General features: G+C 40.6%; 1 protein-coding gene across 1 annotated transcript; it reads left to right on the plus strand.

Annotated features, from left to right (window-relative positions):
* Window positions 1-1,648: 1,648 nt before the first annotated feature.
* LOC134793564 (interferon-related developmental regulator 2) lies at window positions 1,649-24,101 on the plus strand. The gene is made up of 9 exons (XM_063765175.1): window positions 1,649-1,933; window positions 4,646-4,765; window positions 13,941-14,188; window positions 14,560-14,658; window positions 15,540-15,647; window positions 16,937-17,119; window positions 17,682-17,882; window positions 20,668-20,883; window positions 23,955-24,101. Exons 1-9 carry the CDS (start codon window positions 1,903-1,905, stop codon window positions 24,039-24,041), a joined length of 1,293 nt encoding a protein of 430 aa, XP_063621245.1. The 5' UTR covers window positions 1,649-1,902; the 3' UTR covers window positions 24,042-24,101.
* Window positions 24,102-24,525: the final 424 nt, after the last annotated feature.

Genomic DNA, 24,525 nt, shown 5'->3' on the forward strand with positions numbered 1-24,525 from the left:
GATTTCTGTTACTCGACGCATTTCTATGCTCATGACATGACACAGTTTCTACTGGTCCTATAATGTTTGTCGAGAACACAATACATGCCTCAACTTGCCTTTATGTAGGTATATATTTATGGTATTTAGTATAATTCTTCAATACATTTTATGTTACCTACATTCCCAAAAAGTATGTAATGATTATGTTTTAATAGTATTCTTCCTAATCTCATATTGGCGATGGCGCTACCCGTTCTTTTGTGTGCAAGTTATTGGATTCCTATGCTACCCAAAGGTTTTCTGAAAGAGATCATTTTTAGTGTTGTTACCTAAGAATATTATTAAGAATATTTACTTACTTAATACACTCGTAAATTTGGACCCAAAATGCCCCATCTCGTTTGTTGTAATGAGTTGTCAGTAACTACCGTCATTATGTATGTTATGCTTTGTTATGTAAGTAGTTAGAGTTAGACCAAGGAAAGTCTGCAGCGATTTTGATAGCCCACGCAGTGCAAGTGTTATTTTATACGTCATAATTTCATAGAAGTTTAACGTTTAAAATGACACTTGTACTGCGTGGGCTATCAAAATCGCTGCAGACTCTTCTTGGTCTAACTCTAGAAAGTATAGGTACGTAAATTTAATTATAATATTAGCTTGAAATTGAGGTTTATTATACTGGTGAGTTTTATTCACAAAAACCCATCTGACGACATCTGACAAATCCATCAAAGTTATTTAAAAAATCCTACAGACCCTACGAATTCAACTCTCCGTAGGTACCTAGATAACCATCGCGGGCTTCGCGGAAACTGAACCTTAATCAAAAAAGTATTATAAATATACCTACCTACCCACGCAACGTTTACAACAAAACATTGCACAAATTTAATAATATCATAACGTGCCTTGAGTGTGTGACTCACGTATTCTCAATTTCTCATTCACCGTCATTACCGTCAACAATATAAACGAATTACAAAATGTTTTAATTATGAAATTATGATGAAATAGCTAGCTTTTAAGCTACTTTTAGGCAACATCTTATACGTTTTTGTAATCAATGAATACGTAGGTATAAAAATAAATATGTAAGTAGTATGGTATAAGACATAAAAAATATAGGTATGTACATATAGGTTTATACCTATATTTTGTAGGTCTTCATAGTAATACCTGCCAGTTTTTTTCCAAATCGCATAAAAGGGGTTAAAAAAAGAGAGACTCTAATTGTAATAGGTACAAACACATTCTGAAGATTATTTGATAACATTTCACCACGTTATTAAATTTAAAATCGAATGACTATCCCGTCGTCGTTTAGTCGATTTTGTTTTGAGGGAGGACGTCACTGGCTGATGTCAGAATTCGCAGAAAATGTTACCATACATAAAAGAATATCAAAAGAAGCGGGAAAATGACCCGTGTCTTCAACTCGCAGACATTTTTATCTACAAAAAGAAGCCCAAAATGCAGATAACATGTTAAATTCTTTAAAAAAAAAGAGTTTATCATATACATATTAAAGACAGAAACAATCATTCGTGATGATCTATCGTAAGTTTATTATGAATTTCATTAAAATTTGTTGATATTATATTAATCTGATTTTGATTTATTATTATGGCAACACTCAAATCCAAAATGGTGGCTTTAAATGACAGCTAGCCAACCAGACAGCGCATTGCGCAAAGCAGTGGAGTTGAGTGTGCATGTTACACGGTTAAACATGTTAAAAAGTTTTTCTGAAATTTTAGTTTTATGTTGCATTCGGTGCCCAAATCATTCTATAAGAACTGATATATTGAACTTTTCTCCGTCTTGATTAAGTGGGAAAGTTAGAAAATTATTTAGTGAATATAATTTAGTTTCATTTTAAGTCGAGACAACAGCTTTGTGTAAAGTAAAACCTACACCATGCCGAAAGGAAAGAAAAAAGGAAAATACGGTGAGTCTATCCCATTGGTTCTCAAATGTTTGGAAGCTTATTGTTAAAATAACATGTGGGACAGGAAATTAACACAGGAATGCAATCACGCGTTGACCTTGTGCTCGCGGACTTTCCGCACCGCGTCCACGTATTTGACTTCGGTCGTTATACTTGAGGCATTACCTTTTAGTCAGGTAGCATATGTTACGCAGACACAAAAGCTTGGCACTAGCAAAAGCCACTAATTTCGCAAGCCAAGTACCTGCGTCGAGTGGTTGGCGCAAGAATTACTTTCACGATTTCATAACATGCCAATCTCAATGTTTTTATTCGCACGTTCATTGTGATCTAAACAATAATACCATAAACAACAGAAACAAAGCTTGGTTTGTTTAACTTTATTCAACCAAAATTTATGACCTTGTATTCTAAAAACATCAATTATGTAATTTGAGATGATAAGTTTCTTATTTGTAATGCAACAGTCTGGCAGTAGCTGATTACATTCTTTAAGATAAACTTACATCAAGTAACCCAGATGTTACAAAAAATTATAAATGCAATTTAAAAAGTATGTAATACAATGATATAGCAACTTTACGCTAGAGTATTAAATTACTGGAATAGTAACAACTATTGTTCTAGCTTAGAAAGTGAATCTTTATTGTTAGTACTAATACCTGTAATGGTATACTAAGCGCATAAATGACTATCTTATGTATCTGCTGTGATGTTTAAAATTCTTGAAAATGTTCCAGAATATGACATAACTGTACAAGGTCGTATAGGATTATTTAGGTATGGCTTTTAAAAGATTGAATGGAGTAAGTGTCCTTAGTACATTTTGTACCGGAGCTAGGACAGTTTTGAAATGATATGGGGTCACATTTCACATACTTTCCTTTATTTTGAGATCTACACATAGGGTAAATGTACCTAGTAGGGAAGAGGTCATCAAAGTTGACTAATCATTGGATTTGTCAACTTTGATGACCTCTTTAGCCCCTCAAACATGAATTTATGATTTGTAATTTTTAAGAATTTGCTTCGCAACACTGGCTTGAGGACTAAGGAAGTACATACATATAATGTTGCACAACATTGCTCAAGGGGCATTGTCTTGGGTTTTCCCTGGGTGTGGATCTGGATATTGTAGCTTCTGCTGTTATTAAAGAACACTCCTTACTTTGGTGATATTTATATTACTTATGTATGAGTATAAATAATATAGTATTTTAATATACAAAAGATAAGCTATTTGGAATAATACTATTTATGGTTATGGTTACATTCACTTGGGTCATTCTTTAAAACGCCTGGTTTTCTGGTTTTACCGTAGAATGTGTGGTACAGCATTTATTCTAACAAACTGTGCTACTTGTCTCCACTGTCTCCAGCAGAATAACAACAAGAAATAGTTGATCAACCCAACAAACAATCAAGTACATCTTTGTTGCTTGATGTTAATTTTTTTTTTGTATCAGTATGACTGGTACTATTATTGCTATGTACCATCGCCCACACTGTTAACTGTACATCAGTGGACCTTATGCCTTTTGTAATAAGGTCCACCAATGTACAGTAAGTTGCTGTTTGTATCTATGGTACAGTCAGCATCAAATAGATAATGATGGCCAAAGTGGCCAAATATATCATAATTTAGAACACCCCTTTGTTACCATAGACATAAGGATGTCTTTTAACATATTTGGCCACATTAGCTGTCACCAGGCGTGCGAAACTCATCCCTTCGGGCAAACTCGGCTCTGTTTGGCTCAGCATTGCTCCAAGCAATTATTAGGGTTGACACAACTTGATGTCCCTTTATGTGCACGACCACAGATAAGATAATGGCTTGAATTTTGACAACCCTAAATAGCCGAAGGCGGTAGTGCCATATATTAGAAAGGGACAGCATGATTCGACCCTGAACTGCTGTCAAACTTCGGTTTTGTTTGGAAGTTTCCTTTCTGTACGGTAGTACTATTATTTATTCTGTGCCGTCACTATCTATTTGATGCTGACTATACACAACACAACGGTATTCATGCAATAATTAGTATCACAGTATGTTTGTCATTAATGTATCCTATAATGGAACAGCCTTCACTGCAGTAAAGCTATGTGCAAGGTTTATTGATTATTTGCCTTTTCTAGCATTTCTTAGCTTAATTACATTGTTATTTGTTACTACTGCAGCAATTTCACTACATTCCTGCAATATTGCAGATAATGTACCTAATATGACCTTGCCTGACCAATAATGGCATTTCTTGTAGTAGCTCGCTGAATTCTCTGCTTAATAATCCTAAGTTGTGTATATATGTTCCTAAGTATCATCTTACTAAAATTATGACAAATCAGTTGTCCAAATTGGAGTAATCCAACTGGCAGTTTAGTACCGGTAATAGGGTATTTGGCTGTATTTAAAATAAATAATTTATGAAATAAAGCACCAGAAGATATAGAGAAACATAGACAGCAGTTATTTTTAGACACAATTTCTATTTTAAAAACCCGTATAGAACTATAAAGAGTAGGTAATTGGATCGTGACGTCACATGCGCTAGTGTTTCATATAAATTCCATAGTAGCAAAATCGATTTGACAGTTCGAAAAAAGAAACTGATTTGACTAGTAGTCAAATACCCTATACTAAAACTAGTTTTATTTAACTGAACTTATTGCTCTACCAATAATAGTAACATTGTTATACATTTCCTTTTGCAGAGCACAAGAGGACAGAGCAGGGCTACTCCTCAGATGAGGATGCCGGCATCGACATGACTATCGACAACATGTCTGAGACCTCAGGGCAGTCTGACCTGAGGAGCATTCACGACGAAGCAGGTATGTAGCTATCCAGGGATGATGTGATTTAAGGTCACATGTGGCTAATTCCGTCATAGAGGCTATTCCGTTCACTAGCGTTTTTCTCGAACAACATTGATAATTTCGTCGACAAAGCAGCGATTGCTTTTAGTTTCAGCAATCAAAAGCAAATGGTTTTTTTTTTCCTACGATTGAAAATCAAAGAAATATACGCTCGTGGACGGAATAGTCACTATGACGGAATTAGCCACATTGACCTTACCTTACTTTTAGTAGCAGGATGTGTCAAAAACTGATGGGTAAGCAAGGCCAGAGCCAAGTGAAATCCTTGTAGCCCTTGTTTACAATAGCAGTCTGGATAAAATTTAATTGGTCAGCTTTGTGGCCACCACTCAGATTACACCATGGTAGGAATGTTGTTGGTAATAACTATGAAATGTGATGTTATCTTCCTGTTTATACAGCACAATTTGTTCTGTAAGTTGCACCAAACAAAGTCTGCAGCGGATTTGATATACGTCATAATTTCATAGAAGTTTGACGTTTAAAATGACACTTGTTCTGCGTGGGCTATCAAAATCGCTGCAGACTTTTTACGGTCTGACTATCTGTTACCTTACATTTAGGTACTTACCTTAGGGAAAATTACTAACTAGAGTAGGTCTGCATAGATGAGTCTAAGCCATATTGGATGAGTATTAAATATTACTAGATAATTATCCAACTGATAAAGTCATAGTAGACAAATGGAAAATACTCCACCGACAAGAAGATACCTCTTAAATTGAAGAAGAAGAAGAAAGTCATAGAACTATTGATACTTATTACTTTGTAAATTACCACCTTTGTATGTACACAGTTATACAATAAACATTTATTCTATTCTATTCTATGCAAACCATTTTTCCATATGGAAAATTGAATATAATACATTTGTTCAGGTGGTTAAATGAAAAGTGTTATTTTTACCTCGCCTTATAAACGTGACGTCACCACATTTTCTTTCTAGTCAATTCTAGTTATTTTACATGTTTGTCACACACCGCAACCACCTTAGCCAGGAGCTCCCAAGATGGTCTGTGATGATTTGTCACCGGCTGACGCTGCGTACAATGTCACAATATATTTCCAACGAAGATTAAAGCTTAAGATCTAGTAGTCCACCACAAAAGAAATTTTAAAAACGAAAGTGCCCCATGGTGATAAAAACAGTGTGCATTTACCCATTCAATAACACCGTGGAACTCATCCGTTCGTAGATATACATAAGCATTTAAATAGTTTGACAGATCGAATCTGATAAAAAACAATAATTGAGGAAGTGAACTTTGTGGCGTGACTACATAAACACTCGCACTAGGCACTAACTAGTAGTGTGCTATTTCCGCGTAGAAAATCGTCAAGTAGATATACATAAGCCTATTGTTGTGGTATTTGTGGTGAGCCAAAATGCGCCTAATGATAATGGTCGGTAGATATTATGGCTCCTCTCCACGATGGGCCAACGCCGGCCACTCCAACGGATTTATGCGTTAGAGGGAGCAAGTGATATTGCTATCTCATTCTACCGCATGGCTGCGTCCCTTCGAGTGGCCGGCGTTGGCCCATCGTGTAGAGGAGCCATTAAATGTATAATTATTTAGCGAAGTGCGATGTTGAGTCCTGAGGTTCCGTTAACTCTTGCCACATAACCCGGTATAGGTAGGACATATAAACCAAACATAATTACGGTACTCACGGTATTGTATTGTAAATAATAGTTGGAGAGCTATAGATATTTTAATATAATCTGCCCAAAATGATAGTTAATATTGACCGTATCAAGAAGATAATAAAGATAGATAAACGTCATCACATCACAAGGTTATTTTAATGATAAGCTATTTCGTAAGGTTAAGGTTGTAACGACCTTGACGAATATTCCGAGACGCCAAACTGATTATACATACCGACACCAAATAAGTGCAAGGTGATATAACACGTATATCCTCGTGCAGTCTATATTTAGTTTAAGAGCCCATCAACGTGCACACTAGCGCTACTGCAAAATAATCGTGATTATTTAAATTTAACGAAAGATATTTAAAAAAGGGGGCCGCTACGTACTCTATTTTGTATTTAAGTACCTTTTGAATACATCAAACTAGTTTTTATGTTCCTGGATTCGTCAATCTATGCGTCCAAAGTTAAAACGGCCGTTTTTGTTTTGAGTTCCTATGAACTCAAAACAAAAACGATCGATCTATATCGACGAATCCAGCAACATAAAAACTAGTTTGATGTATTCAAACGGTACTTAAATACATAATACAGTACGCAACGGCCCCCTTTTTTAAATCCCTATCGTTAAATTGAAATAATCACGATTATTTAGCAGTGGCGCTAGTGTGCACGTTGATGGGCTCTTAAATATCAACCTTACTGTTACATCAGGAAGATTCTAATTCTACTGAAGTAACGTTTAATCTCGAATATTTCAGCCATAATGCCATAAACTGCAAAGTGTAAACTATTAAATTATTTTACAGTACATATGGTCCTATTTTCCCGCACTAGTGCGTAAAATAGCACTTTTCGTGCGATGTCAAAAGTTTATAGGTATGTACTGTAAAACGTTGTACGATACACGTGCGAATAGGTTATTCGCAACTCGTGTCGATTTAAAACACTCCCTTCGGTCGTGTTTTAATTTATCGCCACTCGTTTCGAATTTCCTCTTTTCCGCACTTGTATCTTAAATAACTATTTTCTTTGTATAGAGACACTGAATCGAGTTATTAAACCCTATTTTTTTATCACATTTTAAAATTATAGAATTTGAGTAAAACACTGCTCGTAATTATACAAAGCTCATTATGCCCTTTGACATGTGTCTCTAACGGTCAATTAACTGATAGAAACTCATTATCATTAGATCATTACCTTTAAGATGATAGGTAAAATATTAGCCCTAATGGCTATTTACCTAGTTAGTTACTTAATAGGTATTTAATCACAGGCTTGTGTTATTCAATAACACTTTAGTGCAATTTACTGAGATTAATTACGAAACCGTTCCGCACATTTGAAATATCTTACGATATGAGAAATAGCTAGGTAGGTATCTAGGTAACATACATTTTCTCAAAAATGGACGGCAAAGTCGACTTTGCCGTTTAAAAAATAGGTCACGAAGCGCGTAGTTTATGGTCAGTCAAAAATTAAAAAGTTAAAAACATTGCAGTCTCGATTTTGGGACTGCAATGTTGCATACAAATTCCATTATTTGTCGAGTTCCAAACTTTTTAAAAGTTGAAATGGCCATGTCAAATGAAGGCACAGGCCCATTAAACAGCCAAACAGATGATTAGTACCGCGACTATTTAGCTGTCTCAAATAGGTTGGCGTATTTTCGGCAGAAAAATCCACTTCTATTTTTTATTTAAAAAATAAAAAGGCGGCAAAGCTAATTTTTTCAATTGTTTCTACTTTTTTCTGTGAAAATATATACGTAAGAACGTTGCTTTTGTAAAATATTTCTATGATATTTATATTTCTTGCACCATTTTTGAGAAAAGCACTATATATGACTCGGCTGGAAGGCTACTTGATGGCTTCGGATTCAATTAAACGGACTCCCAAGGTCGTCCGTTTAAAACGAATCCTCAGCCTGCAAGTAGCTACTTCCGAGCCTCGACAATAATGTACTATTAATCCTAGTAAGTATATATTCTCTAAACTGTATTATTTACTATTTATGGTACTCCTAACGAAATGTTTTGTTTCAAATCTGTTACCTATAATATTTTTGCTTCTTTACTTGGTAGCAATGATAGATATCTCATCATTTTCATCCCTATACTATATATGCTATTCTTGTCTGAATAATGCAATTACACAACAATGGTGTAGTGCCCTGAGCACCATCGAGTATTATAGAGATTTGCAATATTTATGAAAGTAACTTATCTGTACAGATGCAAGCAGAAAGGAACGTCTTATCTATTTTAATATAACCTTAATTTCAACATCACTTTATCCCCATTTAAAAAAAATGAGCATTACTCACGACCTTTATTTTTGTCAAGTAATGTAATTGTACGGTACGATGTCCAAAAGAAACCGTCCTAGTAACAGTATACCTTGACAGTACCTCCTTAAATAATTTGGATTAATTATATGCGTACGAAAGGTCAGTCATTTAACTGCACTTAAGACGAAACGGGAGCTGAGCTAAAAGTCAATTTTGAGATTTCAAGCTGAATATACCCGTCGCTCTGACGGGGCGTGAGAGACTGTATTTGTGTGTGTAATGCACGCACACAGATGCGTACGCTTGCACCCGCGCGCGCCTCATTGCCGACAATTTGCAATGTTATTTTTCGTGCGTTACTGCCACGAGGCGTTCACTTATTACTTACTGTGTTGCGATTGAATTTTTTGACCCGGCTTACGTTTACGGAACTCGATAATCTTTCTACTACTGTGACTTGGCTTTGTTTACTTGACTTTGCTGATCAGCTTATTGTTTTGGACTCCGTGAGTTGTGGTTACCTATTGGACCGCACGCAATTCATCTACCTTTATTCAAGTAATTAAGCGTAATCAGCCGAAACCTTTATAAGAGTGTAATTCATAAGAAGTACATAAGATATAATTTATGTACTGGTTTGCTGTTAGCTTTTAATTGTATCACTTTACATATATGTTACTCAAATAACTAACACGGTTACACTGTTGTAAGAACATTATTTTTCAGGTAGGCCTTATTATACCTACTATAGGCCTTATTACCTCCTAGTACCTTAGTAGTACTAGTACTACTACGGAAATTGATTCAAAGACTCAAGACTGACTTAAGTGGCAGTAGGGTGTAGGGTTTTTTCTAGGCTTAATGAGTTCGCTGAAGCTTATTTTTTATACTTAGCGCACAGAACCACTAGTTTAACAGTATCAGCTCTAACCACATGTCACCATTTTGTCCTTTACGTAACAAACTCAGGGGCCCAGAATATCCGATGTACCTATCAAATCAAGGTTCTGTACCAAATAAGGCCCGGTTATTATAGTTCGTTATTTTTTAGCATTAGAAAGAAGGTAAACAATCATGACGTGTCTTTTTATTAATAATTATTGAAAAACGCTTTCAAAAATTAGTTTATATTACTTATGAAAGCAAAAGAATATAAAAAAGTATATGATTAATACATACATACATACATACATACATACAATCACGCCTCTTTCCCGGAGGGGTAGGCAGAGACCACGGATTTCCACTTGCTACGATCCTGACATACCACTTTCGCTTCCTTCACATTCATAACATTCCTCATACACGCTCGCCGGTTTAGGGTGCTCTTGCTCATTAATATGATTAATTAATATGATTTATAATTCTAACATATTTGCTATGACTTATTTTTCAATGGTAATTTTTAATAAGACATGTCAAAATCTGTTACCTTAATGCAAAAACTAGGGTTCCGTACATAAGTCCGACTCACGCTTGACTGCACATTTCTAATAGGTTTTCCTGTCATCTATAGGTAAAGAACTATTTTGTGTATTTTTCAATATTTTAGACCCAGTAGTTTCGGAGATAAAAGGGGGTGAATGGTAATTTTTTGGCTGTTTTCTTAAATAACTTCGAACCTATGTATTTTAAAATTATAAAAAAAACATTTCCATCTTTAGGTCACTAATTTACATATGTGTACCAAATTTCAACTTAATTGGTCCAGTAGTTTCCGAGAAAATAGGCTGTGACAGACGGACAGACAGACAGACGCACGAGTGATCCTATAAGGGTTCCGTTTTTTCCTTTTGAGGTACGGAACCCTAAAAACGAACTTTAAGCGTGCTAACTTTCAAAATTTCATTTTTTATAAGATAGTATAAGTAGATGGGCAAAAATTTTGCGTCCATGTCCACCAGTGAGTAAGTGATTGAGGTACCTAAACATTTAACTTTATAATGTAAAATGATATAATTTACTAACCTACTCGTTTAATTTCAGGTAGGTTGAATAAGGAACCAAGTAACCATGGGGAGGAGCAGTATTTACTAACATTTTCTTTTTGGGTCTTCAGAGTGTATCGTTTCCTTTTTTTTGCACATATTACACTTAAATATATATTCTCTGTGTAAACCCTTACGTCTTTCAATGACAAAGGCAAGATCAGCAAATGTACAATTTGTATGATCGTGCCTGATATTTGAGATCACAGAAAATAAATATTTTAAATCCACTATTCTGCGACCTTCTAAAATTTTGTTTTATCATGATTCATGATCAAAAAGCTCGGATTCAATAGTCATATCAAACGTCGATTATGCAGTTGATGATGAGCTTGCATTTTCTACCATTGGTGCTGCAAATGCATCAACCGGTGGCGATAAACTTTGCCCTCTTGTAAAACAAATTACTATTGTGATTGTGTCCAGCAAAAGGCCAAAATTCGGTTTACTTTCCTGTTTAAAATATTACTAATTTATTCATATTTCAGATTAAGTACATAGGTAACTGTCTGAATGTTACAATGCCAGCTGGCAAATTCTATCACATTTGTTTGTTTGGTAGTCATGGTAACATTCACTTACATTGATATCCTTATTAAGTTCTGTATCTTATTATCCAGACCTTAAAATATTGCCACCGTTGCCCTTTAAAAAAATACTGTTTAAATAATTGGCTACTCAAACAATGCTTCTATAGTATAAATAATGACTACACAAAAATGGGTAGTATTGTATATAATGCACGAAATAAGGCCCGATTCTTAAGCGGGTTTAAATTTTGAGGCCATGTCCGCTAATACTATAGACAAAATATCAAGTTTAATAAACACAAAAAAAAACATTGATGGGCCTTATTTTATAATTTAGGCCTTACTTTGTAATTTAAAGTAGAGTTAGGCCAAGAAAAATCTATAGCGATTTTGATAGAACACGCAGTGCAAGTATTATTTCAAACGTCGCTTCTATGAAATTATGACATATAAATAACACTTGCACTGCGTGTGCTATCAAAATTGCTGTAGACTTTTCTTGGTCTGACTCTAAAATATTCTTTATTACACCACAAACATAAAAACAAATTTAAAAAAAACCGGCGAAGTGCAAGTCGGACTCGCACACGAAGGGTTCCGTACCATTATTTATAAAAACGGTCACCCATCCAAGTACTGACCCCGCCCGACGTTGCTTAACTTCGGTCAAAAATCACGTTTGTTGTATGGGAGGCCCCACTAAAATTTTTATTTTATCCTGTTTTTAGTATTTGTTGTTATAGCGGCAACAGAAATAAATCATCTGTGAAAATTTCAACTGTCTAGCTATCACGGTTCGTGAGATACAGCCTGGTGACAGACGGACGGACGGACAGCGGAATCTTAGTAATAGGGTCCCGTGTTTTACCCTTTGGGTACGGAACCCTAAAACCGATTTACAATGTAGATAAAGGTAGCAACAGGCGGTCTTATCGCTGTTAGTTCTTATTCTTCGTTTGTTTAGCATTAGAGTCTTTTTTAAGCATGCAATCGTATAATTATTTTGCTTTTTTTGTAATAGTTATGTACTTAGTGGTTAATATTAGTATTTACTATTTTTTTTTTCAATAATGCTTAAAAACGAAGTATAGACATGACAACCAAATATTAACGCCATTGTAGGGCAGGATATACAGAACATGAATCATTTGTACTGTCACGCTCCGTGATTGTTGAGCCATTTAGGGTTCTAGCTAAATTGGACATTCCATAGAGCACGAGTAAGTATGGAACAACCAATTCAGCTAGGACCCTAAATTGCTCGACAATTACGAAGCGTGCCTGTAGGTACCTAAAAATTTTGTTAACCCATTTTAACCATGCAATAAAATATTTTTGATTTTAATTTCTAATTTGAAATATTAGAATCAAAAAGTTCATAATAGATTGTATATCATAACTACAAAAATGTGTTCCCTACTCTCAACCCAAACCCCCTTGTATCTTAGGATCTAGATATTTTCACACAAGACGGTTTATCGATAACTTCTTACATCACTAGATTATCGACATTAAATGTCGACTATTGCCCATCACTTTTCTGGCTGTGTACGTATTTAGAAACTTGACTCCGCCCCTAAAATTAGTGCGATAGGGACAACTGCAGCTGAGGCGAAAAATCCTGCGTAAAAATGACAAAAATCGAGGTTTCGTAGTCCTCTTTTTCCTCCCCCAAAACTTAACCAATCGTAACCAAATTTGGAAATCTAAATGATTATGAAATTATCTGTGTCGGACCGTTTTGCTTTTTTGGCTAATTGATATCAGTTTTGAATACCACGCCTCTCATTGCGGCATAGTCTATTAGGCCATTTTGGCCGTTTTTGAAGGGCTCTAGCGCCTTAAAAAACAAAAATATCAAAAAAAGCAAAACGGTCCGACACAGATATTGACAATATTAATCTGTGTTGAAAAAATCATTGCTCTAGCTTCAAAAACCACGGAGGAAAACGAGGACTACGTTTGTATGGAGGAATGACCACTCCTGTTGGCTCTTAATCGGTCGGAACACTGAACCCGCGCCAAGAGTTAATACAAGTTCAAAGCGTATGAGTCACGACAGCTTACCGTGATGGGGCCAACCTACGTGTTGTCTGTATCTCCCCAGTTATTGGCACACCCTGCTTTAGTTTAAGGCAAACAATTCTACTAAAACTCAGTTTCAGTCCAATGAGTGTTTTACCTTAAAATCGTGCGCCATTACTTTACAGATATTGCCAAAGTTTAGCGAATCTATTTTTAGATGATCTTGAAAACTAAAAGGAAGATTCGTTCACCTCCGTTTACAAATAATCGAATTAATCATTGGAAGCTATTTATAAATAATGTTTGTGCTTGTGTTCTTTGACGATTTTGTTATTTATCGTCCGAATGCCATCAGATACAAAAACTGTTATGACAACTCTACTTATTTATACTCATTAAAATAATAATCAAGGTCAAAATTAAACTTTACCAAAAAACATGCGCAGGTGAACTGGCATTTATAAAATCACTCGGTCAACCTATCAATATGGATTGTAGATGGACTGGACTTGTTTTATGTAAAGATCCATTACTGAAAGACAAGTGAAAAAGCTTAGCTTTAATGCTGAATTACTATGTATTAATCCGGGATGTACTACTAATCGATTAAATTTAATATTTTTTATTCATTTTGATAGACGCAGAAATCCAAGAGAAGTTCGAAGAGAAAGTGATGGAAACCATCGACGGGCTAGGCGCCCGCGCGAACGCTGCGCGCGCCGCCGCGTTTGTGTCACTACGGGCGGCCCTCCAACGGAGATATCTGGCGCCATTGCTGGCCAACCATAGAGCAACACTGGCGGATCATCTCACCAAGGCCATTCGCCGAGGCAGGGATGGGGAGAGGAAGGCAGCTGCGTCTCTTGCGCCTCTGTTAGCGCTACAGGTTAGTGTCAAACGGCTTGGAATCGCTAATGGCGGACCACCAGCTAAATTTCTGGAGATACTGCAAGTTCTCTTCATCTCCAACTAACCTTAAGGGTAGGCGATATTTAAGTAATAAAACTATCAATCTTTAATTCAATTTACGAATGGAACATCCTGTGATGTGATATAATAAGGTTAATCTATTTAATTAGTTGTCCAAGCGTATTCAACCTGCATGCAGGTGTACAAATCAAAGATTTCTTTATTTATTTGCTACGTATATACCCAACTACCCAACCCGCAGTGGCGGATTTGCAGTCTTTGCCGCCCTAGGCCCCATCTTGTGTGACAAATACGTAACTAGTGAATGTAAAGTGTAAACATTTACAGATCGGTGAAGACGGCACAGAGGAGTTCATGAAGGAAGTGCGGCCCGCGCTGGCCGCCTGCGCCGTGGACAAGACCGCCTCCATCGAGACACGCACAGAGGTTGGTTACATGGGCGATACTACCACTCTAATAGGGTATTTCGACTGTATTTAAAATAAATTATTTTATACCACGCATGAAATAAAGCACATTGGTGCGCAAAATAACGACCTCATGTGGTTGCGACCTGAGGGTCATGAGGAATCGAGGAAGAAGAAGAATTATTTTTAGACATAATTTCTATTTTAAAACCCGTATAAAACTATAAAGAGTAGGTAATTTGATTGTGACGTCACATGCTAGTGTTTCATATAAATTCCATAGTAGCAAAATAGTTTTGACAGTTCGAAAAAAGAAACTGATTTCATTACTAGTCAAATACCCTATTCACATTAACTTACCAAGGCAATTGTCTCTCCGATCACAATTACAGAGATGGGAGTGCCAATAGAATGCTAAAAGCTAGAAAAAAACTCGTATAATTGGTTTCTTCTGTGCACGCAGGAACTTCGTCCATTGTATTTACATTTATTAAGCGAAAATATAGTATCTACCTCGTCGACGGTGGAACAGAGGTTTGTTCATAAGGTGCGTCCGAATCTGAATGCCTACCGCGAACACCGAAGTTCGCAAATTGCGGGCATATTTTTCTTTCACTCTAATTACGCCTTAGTTGGAGTAAAATAGAAATATGCCTGCAATTTGCGAAATTCGGTGTTCGCGGTAGGCCCCCTGACGTATTCGCGATTCGCTCGCGTACTGCATGTGTGTAGTACGTAAGCACACGAGCAGTAAGCGAGTGAGGCTTTCGGAAACAGGTGTATTACTGATCCGGACGTATCTGTACCTAATTGTAAATTACCTTTTCTACTAACTACTATTACTAGGTATTATAAACGAGAAGGTTATAGTGTTAGTAATATTATATTACTAAATTTCAGTGTTGCCTGTCATTATCCGTGGTATGCTACTTGCTTGAGGAAGACCTTTCTGAAATCCTGGAGGTCATGCGGATGTACGAAACCATCTTCAGTGGCAGCTATCTCAAGGTACTAGAACCACCATGATTTTATTTTAACCTCATTAAGCCTTTCCTTATAAATTAAGATATTATAGAGAATTTATTATTAACTTTGACAATGACAAAAATCATTAACAATTTTGATTTGCTTGATCTTAAAATTTGTCAGTCCTTCTGACTACATTTGAGTATTTATATAAAAGATAAAAATATTTTTTATTGCACAGAAAGAATACAGATGTAATACTTATACACAAGTTACTGATAAGAGTTGGTGCATAACTGACTTGACATTCGCAGATTCCAGGAGTCCCCGCACTAGGCTAGGCCTGTATCGCGGGAGATCAGATATACATTGTATGTCATGCAAGTTAACTAGATATAATTATGAAAAACGTAGGTACGCTGAAATCAGTCATCACTGCCAACCTACATAGGTTAATATGCCACAACTACGAAAAACCATGGTATAATAATATACTCCGCCTGGTACTCTATTCCGAGATTCGCGTATGACCTAACTGACACGGGCCTACGTCATCATGCTGTTTACAGGTTCTCAAACTTTAAAATGTGGGAGAATTTTAACCAACGGTGAAAATTATTTTAACGGCATTCATTTTAAGTTATTCATGTAGAAACATAGTAAAATAAAACAAATCTAATGTATTAAATTAAACTTTATTTGTCTATACAAGACAAACGTTTGAAAAACTAATTCACAGTTACACATTAATTACCAAGCTTACGACGTGAAAAGTTTGGAAAACACTGCGACTGCTGACACTGAGCGAGAAGGAAATAACAATTAACACGCGTTCGACAAGGATGACGGTCAGGGCATGAAGTTATCTAGATCCGAATTGTCAAATGTGACAGCGCTATCCTGTGGTGCCAGTAATGTAAACAGAATTACCCGAACGTCTGAAATTTCTTTTGTGAATCGGAAGATACTGCTAACGAATAATTAAAAATGACGTGTTATTGTAAAATTTAAGATAAAATACATATAAATGAAAATTATAAAATTATAAAGAAATATTTTAACTTATTAACCATAGGTATAATGTACCCATGTAACATGTTATGTTGAAATAAAGTGGCAATGTTATTGTGACGTAGGCCCGTATCACTCTGGGAATAGAAGACCATGTTTTATTAGACCATGCGAAAAACGTTCGAAACCGTTACAAATTTTTGAAAAACAGATGAATAGCGGACGTCTCTATCAGCGTCGAGCGAACTCGTTCGCGGCTATACTCGTATTTATCGTGGCGTTTGCATAACAGTACGGTGTTAACAGTGGTATGTTCGCAGGGCGACGGTTCGGTGAAAGTGTCGGGGCTGGCCGTGGAGCAGGGCGCGCTGCACGCGGCGGCGCTGGACGGCTGGGCGCTGCTGCTGTCCCTGCCGCCCGCCGAGCACACCGCCGCGCTGCTGCGCACCTCGCCGCCCGGCCTGCCGAGACTCGCCGACCTGCTCACCGCTGCTAGTCTAGAGGTGGGTTACTTGGAATAAATTACAAGCCCCACGAGGATGCTAGTGCTTAACGACAAGGATTTACGGTTGATTTTGGATATAGAGGGTAACAATTATTTATGAACTATGTACGTGGTAGCATGCTGCAGCGTTAAGGGTCATGTAGGCGAACTAACCGCGTAAGCTTTGATACATTGAATCGGAAATCGGTATTTAACTAAATCTAGCGTGCACCACTCGCACAGTTTGAGCCGTCACAGTTCCATTGGTAAGGCTCGAATGACAGGTTTTTATTGTTTTGTATCGAACAGCATAGGCCCTATGCCATAGGGTTTCACGTTTTAATTTTTTGGATATGTAAATGCCTAAAACGTCCCCAATCTGCTTCTACTGTTAGGGTCGGTTTCACCAAACCGTGTCATCGTTAAAGCGTTCGCTAAATTTTGTCGTATGGGACGTTTCATAGTTCACCTCAGTGACGTTGATCAGTCCACCAAGTGTAGTTGGTGCAACTGGCTCTTAGTTGTGGTTTGTTAGTCGAAAAAATATTAAAGAAATACTTATCGACCGTGTCACGTTCCAGGTGCGGATGGCCGCAGGCGGGGCGCTCGCCATCGCGTACGAGTGCATCGCGGAGACGGAGGCGGGCGACGCCGCGGCGGAGTACGCGGACAGCCTGCTGCCGCGCCTCGACGAGCTGGCGCGCGACTCGCACAAGTTCCGCGCCAAGAAGGAGCGCAAGCTGCAGCGCGCCACCTTCCGCGACATACTCAAGTACTTCGAGGTGAGTACAGCACGAGTGCAGCGCGGAGACGGAGGCGGGCGACGCCGCGGCGGAGTACGCGGACAGCCTGCTGCCGCGCCTCGACGAGCTGGCGCGCGACTCGCACAAGTTCCGCGCCAAGAAGGAGCGCAAGCTGCAGCGCGCCACCTTCCGCGACATACTCAAGTACTTCGAGGTGAGTACAGCACGAGTGCAGCGCGGAGACGGAGGCGGGCGACGCCGCGGCGGAGTACGCGGACAGCCTGCTGCCGCGCCTCGACGAGCTGGCGCGCGACTCGCACAAGTTCCGCGCCAAGAAGGAGCGCAAGCTGCAGCGCGCCACCTTCCGCGACATACTCAAGTACTTCGAGGTGAGTACAGCACGAGTGCAGCGCGGAGACGGAGGCGGGCGACGCCGCGGCGGAGTACGCGGACAGCCTGCTGCCGCGCCTCGACGAGCTGGCGCGCGACTCGCACAAGTTCCGCGCCAAGAAGGAGCGCAAGCTGCAGCGCGCCACCTTCCGCGACATACTCAAGTACTTCGAGGTGAGTACAGCACGAGTGCAGCGCGGAGACGGAGGCGGGCGACGCCGCGGCGGAGTACGCGGACAGCCTGCTGCCGCGCCTCGACGAGCTGGCGCGCGACTCGCAGAAGTTCCGCGCCAAGAAGGAGCGCAAGCTGCAGCGCGCCACCTTCCGCGACATACTCAAGTACTTCGAGGTGAGTACAGCACGAGTGCAGCGCGGAGACGGAGGCGGGCGACGCCGCGGCGGAGTACGCGGACAGCCTGCTGCCGCGCCTCGACGAGCTGGCGCGCGACTCGCACAAGTTCCGCGCCAAGAAGGAGCGCAAGCTGCAGCGCGCCACCTTCCGCGACATACTCAAGTACTTCGAGGTGAGTACAGCACGAGTGCAGCGCGGAGACGGAGGCGGGCGACGCCGCGGCGGAGTACGCGGACAGCCTGCTGCCGCGCCTCGACGAGCTGGCGCGCGACTCGCAGAAGTTCCGCGCCAAGAAGGAGCGCAAGCTGCAGCGCGCCACCTTCCGCGACATACTCAAGTACTTCGAGGTGAGTACAGCACGAGTGCAGCGCGGAGACGGAGGCGGGCGACGCCGCGGCGGAGTACGCGGACAGCCTGCTGCCGCGCCTCGACGAGCTGGCGCGCGACTCGCACAAGTTCCGCGCCAAGAAGGAGCGCAAGCTGCAGCGCGCCACCTTCCGCGACATACTCAAGTACTTCGAGGTGAGTACAGCACGAGTGCAGCGCGGACACGGAGGCGGGCGACGCCGCGGCGGAGTACGCGGACAGCCTGCTGCCGCGCCTCGACGAGCTGGCGCGCGACTCGCACAAGTTCCGCGCCAAGAAGGAGCGCAAGCTGCAGCGCGCCACCTTCCGCGACATACTCAAGTACTTCGAGGTGAGTACAGCACGAGTGCAGCGCGGACACGGAGGCGGGCGACGCCGCGGCGGAGTACGCGGACAGCCTGCTGCCGCGCCTCGACGAGCTGGCGCGCGACTCGCACAAGTTCCGCGCCAAGAAGGAGCGCAAGCTGCAGCGCGCCACCTTCCGCGACATACTCAAGTACTTCGAGGTGAGTACAGCACGAGTGCAGCGCGGACACGGAGGCGGGCGACGCCGCGGCGGAGTACGCGGACAGCCTGCTGCCGCGCCTCGACGAGCTGGCGCGCGACTCGCACAAGTTCCGCGCCAAGAAGGAGCGCAAGCTGCAGCGCGCCACCTTCCGCGACATACTCAAGTACTTCGAGGTGAGTACAGCACGAGTGCAGCGCGGACACGGAGGCGGGCGACGCCGCGGCGGAGTACGCGGACAGCCTGCTGCCGCGCCTCGACGAGCTGGCGCGCGACTCGCACAAGTTCCGCGCCAAGAAGGAGCGCAAGCTGCAGCGCGCCACCTTCCGCGACATACTCAAGTACTTCGAGGTGAGTACAGCACGAGTGCAGCGCGGACACGGAGGCGGGCGACGCCGCGGCGGAGTACGCGGACAGCCTGCTGCCGCGCCTCGACGAGCTGGCGCGCGACTCGCACAAGTTCCGCGCCAAGAAGGAGCGCAAGCTGCAGCGCGCCACCTTCCGCGACATACTCAAGTACTTCGAGGTGAGTACAGCACGAGTGCAGCGCGGAGACGGAGGCGGGCGACGCCGCGGCGGAGTACGCGGACAGCCTGCTGCCGCGCCTCGACGAGCTGGCGCGCGACTCGCACAAGTTCCGCGCCAAGAAGGAGCGCAAGCTGCAGCGCGCCACCTTCCGCGACATACTCAAGTACTTCGAGGTGAGTACAGCACGAGTGCAGCGCGGAGACGGAGGCGGGCGACGCCGCGGCGGAGTACGCGGACAGCCTGCTGCCGCGCCTCGACGAGCTGGCGCGCGACTCGCACAAGTTCCGCGCCAAGAAGGAGCGCAAGCTGCAGCGCGCCACCTTCCGCGACATACTCAAGTACTTCGAGGTGAGTACAGCACGAGTGCAGCGCGGAGACGGAGGCGGGCGACGCCGCGGCGGAGTACGCGGACAGCCTGCTGCCGCGCCTCGACGAGCTGGCGCGCGACTCGCACAAGTTCCGCGCCAAGAAGGAGCGCAAGCTGCAGCGCGCCACCTTCCGCGACATACTCAAGTACTTCGAGGTGAGTACCGGGACAGCAGCGTGGACACGGAGGCGGGCGACGATAACAGGGTCCAAATTCAAAATTGCAAAAAATATTCTGAGACTTAGGAGATGAAAGGTCGCCTCAGGTCAAGTAATAATTATTAGACCTGCATTAACGTATTTATTTGATATTCCAGGAGGACACGGTCCCGTCGTTGTCGGTGCGCGTGGGCAAGGAGAAGGTAGAGTGCAGCACCTGGTGGGCGCGCGCGGCGTACGGCGCGCTGGCGGCCACGCTGGGCGCCGGCCTGCAGGCGCTGGCGCCGCACTCGGCCGCGCTGCGCCAGGCGCTCGGCCTGCCCGACACCATAGCCACCCCGCTACCCAAGAAGAAGCTCAACAAGCTGCATCGGGTGAGCCTCCAACTTATACTAAAGCATATGTCGACGAACCGTCGCAAGCGGGCGCCGTATACGGCTCTTTGGGGGTACCGCAGGCATTGCAGGTCTTCGAATCGCCCAAATAAAAAACGACAATCGCGGCTCTTTGAGATTTCTAAAAAACTAGTGATATTCTGGAGTTGCCTTTTATTCTCAAAAGTTTACCGACCTCTGTACTAGTGCCGCAACTTCAACTGTTTTTTTTTCCCTGAATATTACGAATATATGTCTCATCTCGGATTCTTCTGATAGAAGAAGAAGAAGAAGAAGTCATTTATTGTTTACCGTGTACAATAAGGTGGAATACAATGTTATACACATACAGTCACAACGGCAACCCATATCGGGTATACAATATTACATTTTCAACTTAACTAATACTTACTTAATTTAACTAAAACTACATATTTGTTAACATGCTAGTTGGTCTCATACATAAAGTATTCATGCAAATTATAAAAAACACGATCAATCAACCATCCCTTTAGCTGTAGTTTGAATTTTTTTCCGCTTAACATTTTTATGCTTGAGGGTAGGTGATTGAAAACTTTAATTGCAGTTATAAATGTGCTCCTACAATAAGCTGCATTTCTGACTGCCGGGAGCAATATGTTGTATTTGTATTGCGATCTCACATTATCACGTTGTGCTGAGTAAAATGAAAAGTCGCATTTATTGTTTGACACAAATAAGCAAAGCTCGTAGATATACAGCCCAGTTAATGTAAGAAATTTGTTTTCTTTAAAGACGTGTCTTAGGGACTCATTGTTATAGAAGCGGTATATAATCCGGATGCATTTCTTTTGCAGAATAAAGGTTGATTCTACATTAACTGAATTGCCCCAGTAAATTAAACCATAGCTTAATAAAGGATATACATTTCCATAATAAGCGTTTTTAACTGTATCTTCTGAACATGTATTTGATAATATGGATAAGGCATAGCACTGACTGGAAATTCTTTTGTTAATTTTTTCCACATGAGATTTCCAATTTAAATGTGGGTCTATGGAGACGCCTAAAAAATTGGTACTATCTACATCTTGATTTTTTTACCCATGTATTCAATATTCATGTTCAGTGGGTCTGTTTTGTAGTTCCTAAATTGCATAACTTTCGTTTTACTTGTATTCACATTTAAATTAATTGAGTTAAGCCATTCTACGACAGTACTTAAGCAATTGTTTATTTTCTGTTGAAAGTTGCAATCTTTGTTTCCATCGGAGAACAAAATAGTTGCATCATCAGCAAACATTACACAAATGTCATCTATGATTTTGGGAAGTTCATTCACATAGATTAAAAATAAAAGAGGGCCAAGTATGCTCCCTTGGGGAACACCAACTTTGGTAAGTTGAAATTGGGACTGTATCAACTCTATACATTTGATTTTTTTATTATAACTTTCTATGACAGTGGCTTGTTGTCTGTTGTCTAGGTAACTCTCAAGTAGTTTTAGAACGTTGCCTCTAATACCTACGTTATTTAGTTGTGTTAACAATATACTAGGAACGACACAATCAAACGCCTGGGACATGTCCAGAAATAATGCAACGCAGGGTCTTTTGTAGTTGATATCATCCCATATATGTTTAAACAACTGAAATATGGCAAGCGATGTTGACTTGCCCTTTTGAAAACCAAATTGGTATGGATGAATAATATTATTGGAAACAAAAAATCTTACAATTCTATTGTAAATACATCGTTCGATTATTTTAGAGAAACTTGGTAAGAGAGCAATAGGACGATAGTTAGACATATCAGTTCTACTACCCTTTTTATATAACGGTTTGATCAGGGCTTTCTTCAAATCATCTGGAAATATCCCCGTTTGGAATATTAGATTTACAATATGAGCAAGTGGTTCCGCTACGTACTCTAGACATGCTTTAACAAGTTGAATTGGTATGTTGTCATATCCAGAACTTTTTTTGCTTTTTAGGCATTTGGTTATCTTTTTTATTTCATATGCGTCTACGGGAGCTAAAAATATACTTTTGCAGATAGTAGCTGAAGTTGGCTTGTAATTATGTGCTGATGAAAGTCCGTCATGGTTACGGGATACAAAATAATTATTAAATATATTTGCTATTTGTTGAGGATCTGTGATAGAGGCATCTTCTGATATAATTTTTTCAACTGTAGTCGTTATTGTATTAGTCGATGACGTGTGTTGTTTAATTAAGTTCCAGGTGGCTTTTGTCTTGTTTGAGCTACATTTTATATAACTATCGCTACTCAACATTTTCGACGTGCGTATAACCTTTTTGAGAATTTTGCTGTATTTTTTAAAGTTAGTTATGGTACTCGTACTCTTATTGTTTTTTAATTGCAGATACTTTAAACGCTTTACTTTGCTACATTTTAAAATTCCTTTGGTCTGCCACTGTAGTTTTCTTTTATAAGTGATTTTTACTCTTTCAAGTGGTATGCAAAGATCAAAAATTAGCGAAAACAGGTCAATAAATATTTTATAAGCTACGCAGGGGTCAGATTGCAAATATACGTCTGAAAAATTTACCTGAGCCATATATTTAACAAAAATTTCTAGATTAGCATCTATTTTTCTTCTATAAATATACCAAAACTTTTCATTGAAACTCAGATTTGTGCGGACTTTAAAAAGTTGACCTGTATGATCAGAAATTCCTAGGTTTAAAACTTCAACATTATAATTTTTGTAATTCGTTAATACATTGTCAATACAGGTTTGTGAGTGTGCCGTTACTCTTGTAGGTACATCAATAGTTGCTTTCAGGTTATAATTGCATAATATTGACTTAAATTTTTTTGACATATTGTCATCCTTAAGCAAATTTATATTGAAATCTCCTGCAATGATAGTCGAACCTGACATAGTTTTATCTGAAGGTTTAGCTCATTAACCGACGCCTGTCGCAATTTTAAGGTAACTAAGTGCTGAGATCTGGTACTTTCAAACGAGATCATTTTTTATATACCAAATCCATTATTTATTAGTTAAGATTCTCAGAAAAATATTCCAACTGCAATCATTCAAATAAATGTCCTGTCCATTCCAGCATCTCGCGAACAACGCCGCGGACAAGGCGCGGACGGTGGCGCGCGGCAAGAACCGCGACAAGCGCTCGGCGGCGCTCGCCATGTGAGCCCGACCCCGGCACCCGACCCGGCGCGTACGCGGCGCTCGCCATGTGAGCCCGACCCCGGCACCCGACCCGGCGCGTGCGCGGCGCTCGCCATGTGAGCCCGACCCGGCGCGTGCGCGGCGCTACACCCGACCGCGCCCGACTGCATCGCACGCACTGGTATCTGGGTTACACGATCCGCCTGCCCTATCGCTATATTATTGTCTGTCAACCCTACTTTAGGATAAACGAAGGGGATTTGTGTAATTGCACGGTAAAATCTCAACCGACACGCGTAGTCGATAGGACTCCGCTGTAACCCCTTATACCACGTGCTATTCTCTCAAAATGTCGATTTGTTGTTAAGTTAGGTTTAGATTATTGCGGTTGTTTTACATTTTGAAAGTATTGTAATTAAATTAAATTACAGTCGTTGTTGATTTGATATTGATTTTGGTTGTATATTGGGAAGGAAAATCATTTTTTTGTAGTTAAAAATTAGTGT

Source organism: Cydia splendana, chromosome 9, assembly GCF_910591565.1.
Source record: "Cydia splendana chromosome 9, ilCydSple1.2, whole genome shotgun sequence".
NCBI classification, from domain to species: domain Eukaryota; kingdom Metazoa; phylum Arthropoda; class Insecta; order Lepidoptera; family Tortricidae; genus Cydia; species Cydia splendana.